The sequence below is a fragment of the Protopterus annectens genome, chromosome 9.part0, assembly GCF_019279795.1.
Source record: "Protopterus annectens isolate FY-2018-M chromosome 9.part0, PAN1.0, whole genome shotgun sequence".
Lineage (NCBI taxonomy): Eukaryota > Metazoa > Chordata > Ceratodontiformes > Protopteridae > Protopterus > Protopterus annectens.
In genome coordinates, this window is record NC_056743.1 from 1,351,355,238 (window position 1) to 1,351,369,116 (window position 13,879).

Consider the following 13,879-nt stretch of genomic DNA (forward strand, 5'->3'; position numbering starts at 1 on the left):
CACATTCTGGAAATATTCTCACATAAAGGGAAACTTCCACAGGAAGAATCAGTAATCAAGCTCTCCTACAAATCTGAACCAGAAATCTGAGGAAAATACCCTGTGTTTATCCCTTCATCTTCCTGTCCAGATTCAGAATTTTGAAGCTAGTCAGGAAAAGATGCATCACTCTTTCTCCACCAGAAACTACTTTATAAGGATAAACAGCCAGAATTAAACCTCGAGCCACACCCAGTAAACTACTAATAACAAAATTTGAGTAGGAGTAGAAACGTGTTAAGTTTTCTGCTTCTTTTTGGGTAGAAAAATGGGGCCAACAACATTACTAATGGGAGCAGAAGCAGCAGCTTCCCAGAGATGAGCGCAACATTCTCACAATGCAGAAAAGTCTTCCCTGTTCCCTCTCCCAAGACTGACAACAATGGCTCTCCCTTACTCACTGAGGGGACCCCAAAAGCCACAGAGGATGTGGATAACCCCCTGGTCCATACTGGCTGCAGGTGCTACAGGAGTGGTCTAAGGCACAAGTAATGGCCACAGTGGAGTTACCCACCTGGGGCTAAGGCAAATTGGTGGCAAAGGCTGTTTAATTTTTCATTTTGTGGACGAAAGGAGGCCAGACTGTGGGACTGACAGTTTGTTACAAGATCAAGCCAAAAAGGGTGCCCGTTTCCCAGAGAAAACAAGCAGCAAAGGATGCGTGAAAATATGACTTTTAAAAAGCAATTTAAAACACTTTGCCAGGTCCAATAAGTGAAATCAATGCTACTTCTCCATACAAAAATAGTTTTCAATTACTTTAAACAAATTTTAAACTAACAGGGGGAAAAAACAGCGCTCTCATTTAAAAGTAAAATACAGTCTCGTGACCGCCTATTAAAACACAAACTCCTAGCTTTAAAATAACTTTCCTGAACAGGAAAATGTTATTGTTATTAAAGAAACACTTTTTAAAACAGAAGTTTTTTTTCACCAAACGGGAATTTATCTGCCCAGCAAAGGGACAGCATGAGCCAAATGTCGACTCTTGAAAACCTCAGAAGTGTGTACTCTTTGGCAAAAGGAAAGCTCTAAAAGGACTTTGCATCCAAACCTGTCTTTTTAGCAGTTTGGAAGCTGGCCGACTGTTATATTCTATGCAGGCTATAACCCATATAGCTAAGGCTACTACAGCAATGATCAATATGATAAACATATAAGGAAAGGATTCTTCTGACCTGGGACACAGGATCTGAATAGCCTATACAGAGTAAGGCAATATCAGGTTTAATTCTACTAGCTGCAAAAAAAAGCATTTAGTAGAAAATGGAAATCAAAATCTAACCCAACTGTATTGAATACTGTAAACAGATAAGATAACTGAAATGGGAACTTTAGAAAAGGAAAGGAGCAAATTACATAAAAATAAATGAAATATGTGCAAAAATAAAATAAATACATGCAGAATAATGTTCAGGAGGAGGAGTGAGGTTCAAGATAATTAATTAAGATTTTTAATTTAATTGCATTTTTTAAACTGTGTTTGGTCTAATATTGCTGCATACACAAGTGTGCTAGCTTGCACTGCATGTGAATTGTTTTTTTACTACTGTTTTTGATACTTTTCTGTAAAAAAAAAAAAAGAAACTGTAAGCCTGTTTCCTACCTTTCTTGTAACTAGTGTTCCAGATACAGATTTGCTGTATCCAGGACTGTATGTAAGCTTCTGTGCCCCCCCAAGCCTTTCTGTGTTGGAGGGAAGCCTTCTAGCTTATCACTGGGAGTGGTAAGCACTAGGTAACCTGTCTACCAAATAAGGAGTGGTTCTGGCCCAGAAATTGTAGTTATTGGCCATTTGGGCAATCTCCTCCATCTCTCTCAACTTTCTGATTTGAAAGCCTGCATTTGCACTTATTTTTGTCCTGTAACTCGTCTAGTGCAGATACAGATTCTTAGTTTTAGCACTTAAATTTGCTTGTTCATGCTCAGCACTTGTTCAGAACTTGTAAGTACTAAATAAGCTACTATTTACTATAGCACTCTATCTTCCTCATTACCCAGAGGAAAACAGCTTTTGTACTTACTTTTCTCACTTGCTTACAGAAAAACAGCTATTGCACACTCACTTTCCTCACTTATCTAGAGGAAAATATTTTTTTATTCAGGCATGTCCAAGGGTCAGCTCCCAGTGTTCTCTCCTGTCTATCTGATGAATCTGGGCATCTTGAGGCTATGTAGAAATTGCCTCATGAACACAGACAACCCTCTCCTCCTACCACCCAACACTACAACCTGTGAGAGATGCACTTATCTAGCCAAACTGGAGGTAAAGCTCTCTCTAACCAAGACTGAACTTGACAGTCATGAGGAGAAGGTAAACATTTGCACCACACCACACGCAACACAGTCTCACTAAATCTATACCACCAAAATCCACACACAGTAACACAAAAACATTTGCGGAGGCTCTCAATAATAATCTGTCTAAGAAACAGAGACCTCCAAAGCAGAAACGCAAGCAACCTCCATCCCCCAACACAACCCAAATGACACATAGCCCACCGACTCAGTGTGCCACTCAACCACAGCCAATAAGGCAAAACAACGTACCCAACACACTAGTCATAGGTGACTCTATAGTCAGGCACACTGATGTCCCACTCACCAGGCTAGACAAGGGGAAGGTTACTGTCAGCTGCCTGTCGGGTGTCATGATCCGCCACATAACCCACTCACTCAGGTCACTCCACAACAAGTACAAATATGACTGTCATTGTCCACGTTGGTGTGAATGACCCGACATACCTCCCTGGACTACATGAAAAGAGACATGGAAGAGCTCTCCAATCTTGTAGCCCAGGCTGGTATGACCATAGCCCTGAGTAACATTCTGCCATCGCCCAGAATGATACCGCAGTACAAGGACAAAATGATCGACTTCAACAATTGGCTAAGCTTCTGGTGTCATTCTAAGGGGATCCAGTATCTGTCTGCTTGGGATGACATGGTCGACAAACCACGATGCTTTGCCACAGATGGCCTGCACCCGTTACCCCTGGGATACCGGATACTGGCTAAGGCTCTTGCTGCCCCCTATAGTGCCTTTTTTAGGCAGGGTTCAAATAAATTCACAAATGCAACAGGAACAGGCAAACAAAAACTGAAGGTAATGCTACTCAATGCTAGAAATCTAAATCTCAAAATGCACTCACTCGAGGCTCTCCTTAAAATGGAGAACATTGATATCTGTGCAGTGACTGAGACCTGGTTCAAGGCTCCAGAGAGCACCCCTGCACTACCAGGCTATAACTCATGCCACACTTTTCGGCCATGTAACCTGGACCGAAACACCAAAAGCGGAGGTGTGTCCATATTCATTAAGGATATCCACACCTCCAGGCTAGTTGCTCAGCATAATGCATCCAAGGTTATCCAAGTGCAACTAACTCTGGGCAAAACTGCAATCCAAATTGCAGCTTGCTACAGATCCCCCACCATGCCCCAGGATTCCCACTACTCTTTTCTTGATGTAATGGAAAATATTAGGGTTCAACCAAACACCCTAATAATGGGTGACTTCAACTACCCCACCATTAACTGGGAAAACTACTCGTGTACCAACTCCTTAGCTCAACACTTTCTGGAATTCATAAACTCCAATGCCCTAGATCAAATTATCCACAACCCCACCAGGGGCAACAATATCCTAGACCTAGTCATTACCAACATAAGTGACCGGTGTTCCACACCTGAAGTCAACTCCTCGTTGGTCCGATCCGACCATAAGCTTATTACCCTTGATATCCACACCCTGTCTCCACCCCCATTAAGGAAACCACAGTCAAAAATTTCTCCAAAGCCAACCTCAAGCTTCTTAAGACAGAAGTGGTGAACTTCATGACACCCGTGCAGATGGACAATACAGTTACAACTGCTGAATCCTACACAAATGCACTCTATAAGCACTTACACGAGTGCATGAATCATACTATCCCAAACAGAACCAAGACGCTATCCTCCAAAAAAAGGAAGCCAATCTGGTGGTCCCCTGCCATAAATAAACTGCGCAACAGAAGGAAGAAACTGTTACAAAAGAGAGTAAAATCCCATGAGTGGAGGAGCTCCCTGGTCAGCCTCAGTAAGAAGCTGAGATCCCTTATAAGATCCTCAAAAGCTAGCTACGAAAAGAAAATCACCACTAAATCCAAGGACAACCACAAAGCATTCTATAGCTATGTCAAGAATCTAGATGGTAACACCCAGATCTGCTCTGAGTTACAGCACAAAGGCATGAAAATTACAGAACCATCTGATATTGCCAACATCCTGGCATATCGGTTCAGTGCTAACTTTACCCCCCTCTCACCCCCTAAAGGGCCCATATCTAAACAAGAAGAATGCAGAGTCCCTGTAATCACAACTACGCAGGTAAAAGCTGCACTCTCTAAAGTCAAAAACACAGCATCCATGGGACCGGACAACATCCCAGGCTATGTTTTACACGAACTTCAGAACAAACTGGCTCCCCACTTAAGCACCGTGTTCAATAATAGCCTCGCATCAAGCTTTGTGCCCACTGAATGGCACACAGCAACAGTTATCCCACTCCACAAAGGGAGAGCCACCACTGATCCCAGGAACTATCGACCTATTAGCCTGACGAGTCTGGTCTGCAAGGCCAAGGCACGTATCATCATGGAACTCATAAACAAAGACATTGGGAACCTCCAAACTCTGGATCCCACCCAGTTCGGGTTTGTGAAAGACAGATCATGCCTCCTGAACCTGATCAACTTCTTTGAGGCAGACACCAAAGCCGTGGATGAGGGTAAGGTGGTTCACACAGCCTATCTAAACCTCGTGGAATTATAGCTAAACTCACTAAACTACGTATAAATCCGTACGTCACAAGATGGGTTGCCAACTGGCTAACTGACAGAACCCACACTGTAAAAGTTGCAGACTCCAAATCTGACACCTCAAAGCAGTGAGAAGTGGAGTGCCAGAGGGTTCCGTCCTGGGACCTCTCTTGTTTGGTATCTACTTCTCTGAAGTATAGGCTAACACAGAAGCCTACTAGGAGCCATAGTCAAGTCCCAAAATGATGTGGACATCCTACAGAAGGGCCTCACTAAGACAGATGCCTGGTGTCAGAGCCAGGGCCTCAAGCTTCAAGCTCAATGCCAAAATGTGCAGTGTCATCCCCTTTGGTAAAAACTCTGTACCCATGAACTACCACATAGGCAGCAATCTACTTAACACCGAATGCGTGAAGAGACCTTGGGACCCAGGTGGACAGCAGTCTCTCCTTTGATAGTCACATCACCACAGTAGTCAGGAAGTCCTTCTATGTGGCACACCTCATCATAAAAGGGTTCTCACCCAGGAAAAAAAGAGGTCATTGTTCCCCTCTACTCGTCACTCATTAGACCTATTATAGAGTACAATGCCCCTTTTGGAATGTACCTCACAAGACATCTGCAGAAGCTGGAAAGTCCACAGAAGTACCTCACAAAGATCATTAATGCCCTACACTGACCGCCTCAAAAAACTCAAGCTTTACTTCGTAGCATATCGCTTACTCGAGGTGATCTCTGCCCAACATATAAAGCTATGTCAAACCCAGAGCTGTTGGACATGCTACACCTAAAGAAATCCCAATCCCTCCAAGCTACACGCTCTAGGGAATTAAACCTGGTCACCACAATAAACAGGACACGCTGGAGGAATATATTCCTGTCTCAGAGACTTCCTATACTTTGGAACAAGCTACCCATCTATGTCAAGCAAAGTTCTTCATTAGCACTCTTCAAGAAAAATCTTAATGAGTGGATGAGAAATAGGAAATACACCCCAGGGATCACTTTTGTGCCTCTGCTGGACAGTGGCACAGAAAAATAACTTTCTTGGGTGGCATAAGCTAGGATACCTTGCTGGCTAGGCTTACGTAGGCCCTTGGGCCGATAGCCTAGTACCTACCTATGAACCTATAAGATGAAGGAACTGAGCAATTAATGTAATGCTGGACTATATGAAAGTTATTGTAAAGAAAAAACACATGTACAGTGTATAATGTATGTAAATGGAAAAATAATAAGTCTTGTTTTCATTTAAATTAGTGTGTGTATCAATGTCTTAAGTGACTTAGGAGTTTAAAAAGCTTCACTGTTCTGGATATTTAACATACACAATACTTTCACATACTTAAAAGCTGTTTTAAGAATATTTAATTCAGTTTTCAAGTAACTGATTAAAAGTAAACAACAACTGGTTATCAAGTAGTTGAACTGCTTTAAAATATTTCATGAATGTGGTGTGAAACAGTTTTTGCTCTCAAGAAGTCCATTATTAAATAAAAACACATCCATTACATCAGTGTGTAATAAATCAATTCTGAGTGTTTTCTTCAGGGTGTTGTTTTATTTAATCCGTCTCATTTTTGAAGCATTACCAATTTTCCTTAATCATATTGTCACATTGTAACACTGTAAACTGTTTAAGAATGTATGAAGCTGTTCTCCCCAGACATCTTTGAAAAGGGGTTATTAATTCAGTTAGATATTTGCACCCTGTTGGGTAACATTCAATACTGCAGCCCTTTCCTTGGCGCTTAACAACTTGAACAACCCCTGATGGCAACCTATATGATGGCCTCTTTTAATCATCCCTCACTCATCCAATGACTAGAAGCAAATAGGCCAATCTGACCAGCAAGAGGCTGACTTAACAAAAGAGCAAAATAAAGTAATTAATAAATGAATACACACTTATTCTTCCAAAACTATTTTTTCTGAAATTAGTGCACTGAAAAGTATTTGGCATCTTAAATTCAGAAATGGTGTTCACTGAGACACAATACCAAAGAATTTAAGATCGTCAAGCCATTTTGATTTTCACAATCTTTCCAGTTCACAGCAAGCAACTATCTATATGACAAAGTATGCAAAATAAAAATGCAGATGACAAAATTATATTGAAACACTTAAAAATTGTTGCAAAAAGACAGGCATTGCAACTAAACCCTCTGACCATCCTTACTTTTGCTTACCTTCACACATCCATAGCCCAATTCTGCCTGAGCTGTTGCATTTCCAGCATGATCAACAGGCTCATCACATTCAATGAACTCTTCAGGCCTTTAATGAAGGAAGAAAAAGAAAGTCAATAGGTGGCAGAATCATTTCAGTTTCAAACAATTAAATATTAACAGTGACCACTAATTTATATTACAAATGAAAACAATGTACTTTTCATAGCAACAAATAAAATGAACATCCAATTTGCAAGAGCCATCCCCCTGTAACCTACAGACTAATACATATGGCAATTAATTTGTATTAGTGCTTTTGTTCCTACTACTACTAGAAATGGCTGCACATCTTTCTTCAACATTGCTCTCATTTCTGCTTGCAAATCATGGTACTCAGACTCTCTCTCTCTTTCACAGTACATAAGACACTAATTGCTGATTTGTATGAATTAAAATGATCAACACTACTTTTGCCTTTTTTTCTTGGACTAATATATCTGTTTTTCTCGCATCTATTTTTAGAACCGTTGATAGTGAGTGATCCTAGGAGACAGACATTTTACTGTTGTCATCTTTGTTGATAATGCTTTGTAGTTCAAGTTTCCAATGCTTCTGAGCTACTTCTATACTTTTAATCCACACACTGCAAACATTCTGTCTAGATACTGGAGCCCTCAAATGGTTTCAATCCTACCTGAATGGTAGACAGCAGGCTGTCCTCTGGCAGAACAAACTCTCTAATCTTCTACCAAACACCCTTGGAGTACCACAAGGCTCTATACTAGGGCCCTTGCTGTTCTCCATCTTTATTAACGACCTTTATACTGTCATCCCAAAAGTCAGCTGTATCCAATATGCTGATGACTCTACTCTGATTTGCTCAGCCACATCTCCAGTAGAGTTAGGGTCAGCTACCCAGACCACCTTTAATACCATAGAAAACTGGCTTTCTGAGCATAGTCTGATCCTATATCCCCCAAAAACTAAATTGCTGTCATTTTCACCAACACGTAGGTCTACCGCTTTCACCTTTACCATAAAATCAAATGATGGCACAATAATCTCCCCTGACCCATCTACAAATCTGTTAGGTGTCATCATAGACAATAGTCTAAAATTTGACCTACATGTTAACCAAACTATCAAAACCATCAATAAAAAACTAGGGTCACTTTACAGAATAAAAGCCTTCCTAACCCCTCCAGCTAAAATTGCCATAGCTCGCTCTCACCTTCTTTCAACCCTTCTGTATGCATCCTCTCCACTCTCAAATTTAAACAAGACTGTCCTTAAACTCTCAATTTACTACAACCACATTGCCAGGTTTGCCACTGGGCTGCCTTTTAGGACACATCATTGCATCAATCTAAATCAGCTTGGGTGGCTTGAACTACCCAGCCTAATCCAGTATAACCAACTGATTATGGCCTATAAAATCCTCTATAATCCGGACACTACTCCTGCACTTAAAAATATTATCACCCCCTATAACAATCCTAGACTGCTTCGATCCTGTAACAAACTACTAATTCAGACTAGCAAAATTAATAACACAGCCGGTGATTCTCCCTTTACAAACTCTGTTTCGACAATCCCCAATGCAGTAGGTCTTGCCACATTATTGTGCATTTCAGCATACACACCCTCAGCTATGAATGCTATCATACCCAGCAACAAGATGTGTAACTGTTTCCAGAACCTACATTTGTTCTTCTCATACACTTTTTCAGTGGACCTTGTAAACCACTGGATACGCAGTCCATTATCCTGGGTGGCCATTATTAGCCTTTCATTTTTGGTTTCAGTTCACCTCTCCTTAACCATTCCTGTGTTAAATCAACATGAGACTGTTCCAGAAGTTTTCTATACTTGCCAATATATTTCTGGACATTGCAATTTTCTTTACCTCTCTTCTGGTCATTTTCATTACAGTCTTTCATTCATTTGATTTTTGTCTACTTCTGGTGTGATTTCTATTTCCACTTTACTCTGAAATGCTTCTGCTAAACTAATCAAAGATGTCACATTACAGGACTCAAGATGCACACTGATCACCAGCTTAATTTTAGCTCTCCCAGTGTGAAAAAAGAAACTAATAAAAAGGTATGCAATTTGGAAGCTATTTTAGTAAACGGCAACTACTGGTTATTAAGTACCTTGCCTGGATGCCAGCAAAAAAGAAATTTGGGGAACATGAAAGAAAATCAACCAGAAAAGGTAAAGAGAAACCACTAGCTGGGAAGGATCCTGCAGATGTTCAGTAAAAAGCATTTGGTTCAAGAGATGGCTTCCAGTAATTTAGAGGGAAAAAATCAAATGTACTCAATTAAAATAAATGAAACAGTGACAGAATATATTCATTGAAATGACAAAAAGCTAGAAAAAAATAGAAGACACTGTAGTTAAGCATTCTGGTGAACTGTTAAAACTCCAAAAAACAAAGGCTGAAAATAAGAAAAAGCTGGCTGAGTTTTGAGGCTTCTCAAGAAGAGTTGTTTCAAAAAATAGTAAAGTTAGAAGACTAAGCAAGCACAGAAAAACTGAGATTTTCCTGCTGTACCAGAGAAACTGGAAGGAACAGACTGTATTAACTTTTGAAGGCAGAAATACGCAACTGGACTGGTGTCCATAGCAAAATCTGTTAATTAAAAGGGCACACCCAGTGCATGCTCCAAACAAGGTCATGAGAAAGCCGCCAAGACCTGTACTGGTAACGATGCAATCATACCAACAGACAGAATCGATCCTGATAAAACTGTGGCAGAGGAGTCACTTCAGAACACTGAAATACCATAATCTCGAAATTCAAAATATTGAGACCAAAATCTTGAAAGTTTGTTAGGCTAATAGTTCACAATGTTGAATCGGCTGTGTAAACATTGTTGCAAACTGGCTGCTGTGGCTTTAAGACATGTTATGTTGTAGTATAGTGAATGAGAAGGGAACACGACTGAGGTTACCTGTGAAACTAAACATCAGAGAGAGATGTATAGTAATGTGTAGTGTTTTAGCAGTGAAATAGTGTTTCTAAGAGAAGGTTGAGGATAGTTTCTTACAACTTAAACAGGCAGCCATGAAGCGCAGAATGGTATGTTTGCCGTTTTGTTCTATCTAGTGAGATTTCGGAGTTGATATATTTAAGGAGCAGGGGTGCGGGGGCCGCAGGTCCCCAAATCGGGGGTACAGAGGGGCTTGCTCCACTGGTTATATTTGGAAAAATTTAATATAGTTTGTTTTTTATTTGTTTCTGCATGTCGTTGTGGTGGAATGTAGTAAATGTTGGTTTCCTATGTTTTTTTTAATGTTATAGGAATCAATGTTTTCAGGTCTTGGTGTACTGAACTTTCAGGATTTTGGTCTCAATATTTTGAATTTTGAGATTATGGTATTTCAATGTTCTGAAGTGAATCCGTGACAGAAGGGAAACGTATTAAAAGTTGGAGAGAGTAGAGTGTTTGTCGAAAATGTTTACTCACTATACACCAGACAAAGAAAAACAAATTTATCCCAGCAAACATGGAATGTTGAGAAGCAAGTATGACATTCAAGCTGCTGCATCCAGCTGTCTTCAGAGTATTTTTTTCCTGAGAGATCAAAGACATTTTTGATGTAGAACAGGTTGAGGAGGAAAAAAAAGTTTATCCAAGAAAAAGTGAGCCAGCAAAGAGAAGAGGACTCTGCTTCTTATTCTCCTGACTATATCATAATAATTTGCCAGTGAAACATTTACCAATGTTCCAAAGGAAAATGTTTGACAGTCAGAAAAAAGCACAGAAGATTTAACTAAAAGAGTCAACAGTACCCTGGACTTGAACTGGAGACGAGCTGGGAGATGGAATGATGATCAGGAAGATCACCAGCTACACAAAGCATCAATCATATTTTGAAATACAGCTTTATAAATAAAAGTGACTGAGAAAACACTGGACTTTTGTTGATAGTGTTAAACTTGTGAGCGGATAAAGCATTTACCCCACATTATGTTTTTAATGTTTAAAGGGCCACAAAAGGGAGAAAAAGGCAGTAGCTGTAAGTAAACAGTTTTTGTTCTTATTACTATTTACATAAAACATTTATTGATATAAATTGCATGTTACACTGCAAAGTATTTTTGTATAGTGTGCAATCAGGGGTATGGCTCCTTTAAAAAAATCTCTCAAATTACATCTCTCCTCCCAGTGGCTATGCTCCTGTACCCCAAAATATAACCCCAACTCCTGATTTCTCTCTCTGCAGTCTCAACTTTAAGTATTCTATTACAAATATCTCTTCTTCAAATCTATCATACCAACCTCTTGATAGCTCTTTAACTTGACTCTTTCTTCCTATAGCCCTGCTGCTACTTCCTTTCTACCCTATAGTCAATCTACACCAATCTGCTAAAAAAAAAAAAAAAAAAAAAAAAAAAAAAAAAAAAAAAAATTCTACAGAAATATTTATTCTCATGTGTAACTTAAATCCTGGTCATCTTTTACTGACACATTTATACCGGACTGTAAACATTATATCTATTTTTGCTATTTATTTTTTCTTTAAATATGAATGTACTGCTCATATCATTCTGTTCTACTTATAATTATTTTACTTTCATATGTAATTAATGCGGAGCTTTTCTCCCCAGGCCTTCACTGAAAATGGTCTCTTTATAGGCCCAATGGACTTTCCCGGTTAACAAATGCAATAAATAAACAAATAAATACATTTCAAATGGAGGGGGGAGTCTTTTCAGTGACTGTTGTACATGCTGAAGACATTAAGTAAACAAGTACCTACTTTAGTTGTCTTGGGCTGCTGGGAAGGGATGAGGTGTAAAACTGTACGGATTATATGATATGTAGAACTAATAACTCCGAGGTAAACTGTAGACAAGTTTTTTGTATGCAAATAAGCTTGAAAAACAGGACAAAGTGATTAAAGCCATGAAAAAATTATAAGCTTCTTGCATCTGCAATGACAAGTTTTTTTTTCCCATTATCAAATATTTTTGGTGAGACAGAAGTCTACAGCTGAAGACAGTTAGCCAGGGGAATTCCACACATTCTGTTCTGAGTAATATTTACAAAGATTCCTCCATGCATCTGCAATTTAACTGTTTTTTTTTTTTCTCACTGCTGATTACTTTTACATAAAGATAAACTGCAGGTGCAAGCAATTTCTCTTGATAGTTCTGAGCATTCTTTCCTGAGGAAAATACAAAATTTAAAGGTGCAATTATAAGCAGTTCAGAGAAAAACACGGGAAGTGAATAAGAGATAGTAGCCACCCCAGCAGTCTTAATACTAAAATGAATTTCATAGAACAATGCATAATTTAGTTCCCAGTAGCCAGTGCACTTTTTTATTAAGACTAAACATACCTCTCAACTGTACAGATTTCCACAGAATGTCTAGATGTTTGGCTGATATTTTTAGCCTATTCCTCATAAAATGTTTGATTTTCTGGCAAATCACTGGGTTATGAGGAATGAAGTCACTAAATAATGATGTACATTTGAGTTTCAGACTTCAAAACCTTCAGAAAATGTATGTCAAAACAAACCGGTTACTCTAGCAAGTTTATACATTAAAAAAAGAGCAGTATTTAAAATCCATCCCTATTATTGGGCTTTTGCTCCCCCCATTTTGCCAGGCTTTGTCCAGATTTCCTGTGGCAAGAGGTTGAGAGGTATGGGACTAAATGTTAATGTTTTCTGAAAGCATAAAAGCCATTTTTCACATCTGGGAGTACAGCACAAATAAGAAAAAAAAAAGTACAGCCAGTAATCAACGTAAGTGGGAAAACAGGCTGTAAAGATGTGCTTTAGCATGGTTAACCTTAATTCTAGATTACATTATGCCTATGGGTGCAGCTGTTGATATGACGTAATTGTTCCTATCTATAGGGTTAAACTCCATTTGTTGAAAATGTATACCATAGTGGATGAGGTGTTCTGAAAATGCATGTAGTTTTTTTTTTGCTTTTTTGTTTGTTTGATGGTATTCATTAAAAGCAAAACATCTTGAGAAATGTGGCATGAAAAGAAATAACTGCATAAAAGATCAGCCTACCAAACATTACTGTGTACATGTAAGATACAAGTTGGAAATACACACACACACACAAATGTTGGGTATAGTTAAGTGGGAACAGCAGCTTATTATCAAAACAGCTACTGTATCCATAGTATCTTGGAATGTAAATTACCTTAAAAAGGTATACGCAAAAACGTAAGAGTACTGAATTATGTTAAGAAATGCAGTGTGTAAACAGCAATACTGCAGGACACGTCTGGAAAGAAATGAGCATGTGAATTTGACAAAAAGGAGTTCAGGATGGATATTCAGCAGAATAACAGGGACAAAGGAAAGGGGGTCTCCAACTGGGACAGAAGGGTGACAAAAGACAATAATTGTAGATTTGGGGTAGCAAGGGGTTATTGGCAAAGGAGGAGGACTACACTGACATTTATATTCAACCAAAAACTGCTAATATGGATTTTAAGAAAATGTGGGGGAGAAATAATCAGTTTCAGCAGGGAATATTACTTCTAGGTGGGGAATGGAACTTGACTTGCAAAAATGAGGATATATCAGGAGGACCTAGAAGGGAAAATGTAACAAAAAAAGAAGGTAGATTTATGAAAATATTTGGCATAGAAAACATGAATTCAGTAGTAGGAACTCAAACAGAATTTATATATTACTCCCAAAGGTACGACTTGGCCTAGACCAGACAGAAATTATACTTCACAGAAACATGTGCATTTAATTGAAAGTTTCAACACAAATACTATAACTATTTCAGATCATGCACTGACAAAAACTAATATAAAAATGCAGGGCAATGAATTAAAAATGAAACACTGGCACTTAACCTGTTTAACAGGTAGGA

The 13,879-nt window shown here is 39.0% G+C and overlaps 1 protein-coding gene across 1 annotated transcript in view; it reads right to left on the reverse strand.

Annotated features, from left to right (window-relative positions):
• TM2D2 (TM2 domain containing 2) overlaps positions 1-13,879 on the reverse strand; it is a 324,727-nt gene that overhangs the window by 248,717 nt on the left and 62,131 nt on the right. The window contains exon 2 of the mRNA XM_044084334.1: positions 7,028-7,115. Coding sequence (XP_043940269.1) covers positions 7,028-7,115 — 88 coding nt within the window. The remainder of the gene's footprint in view (positions 1-7,027; positions 7,116-13,879) is intronic.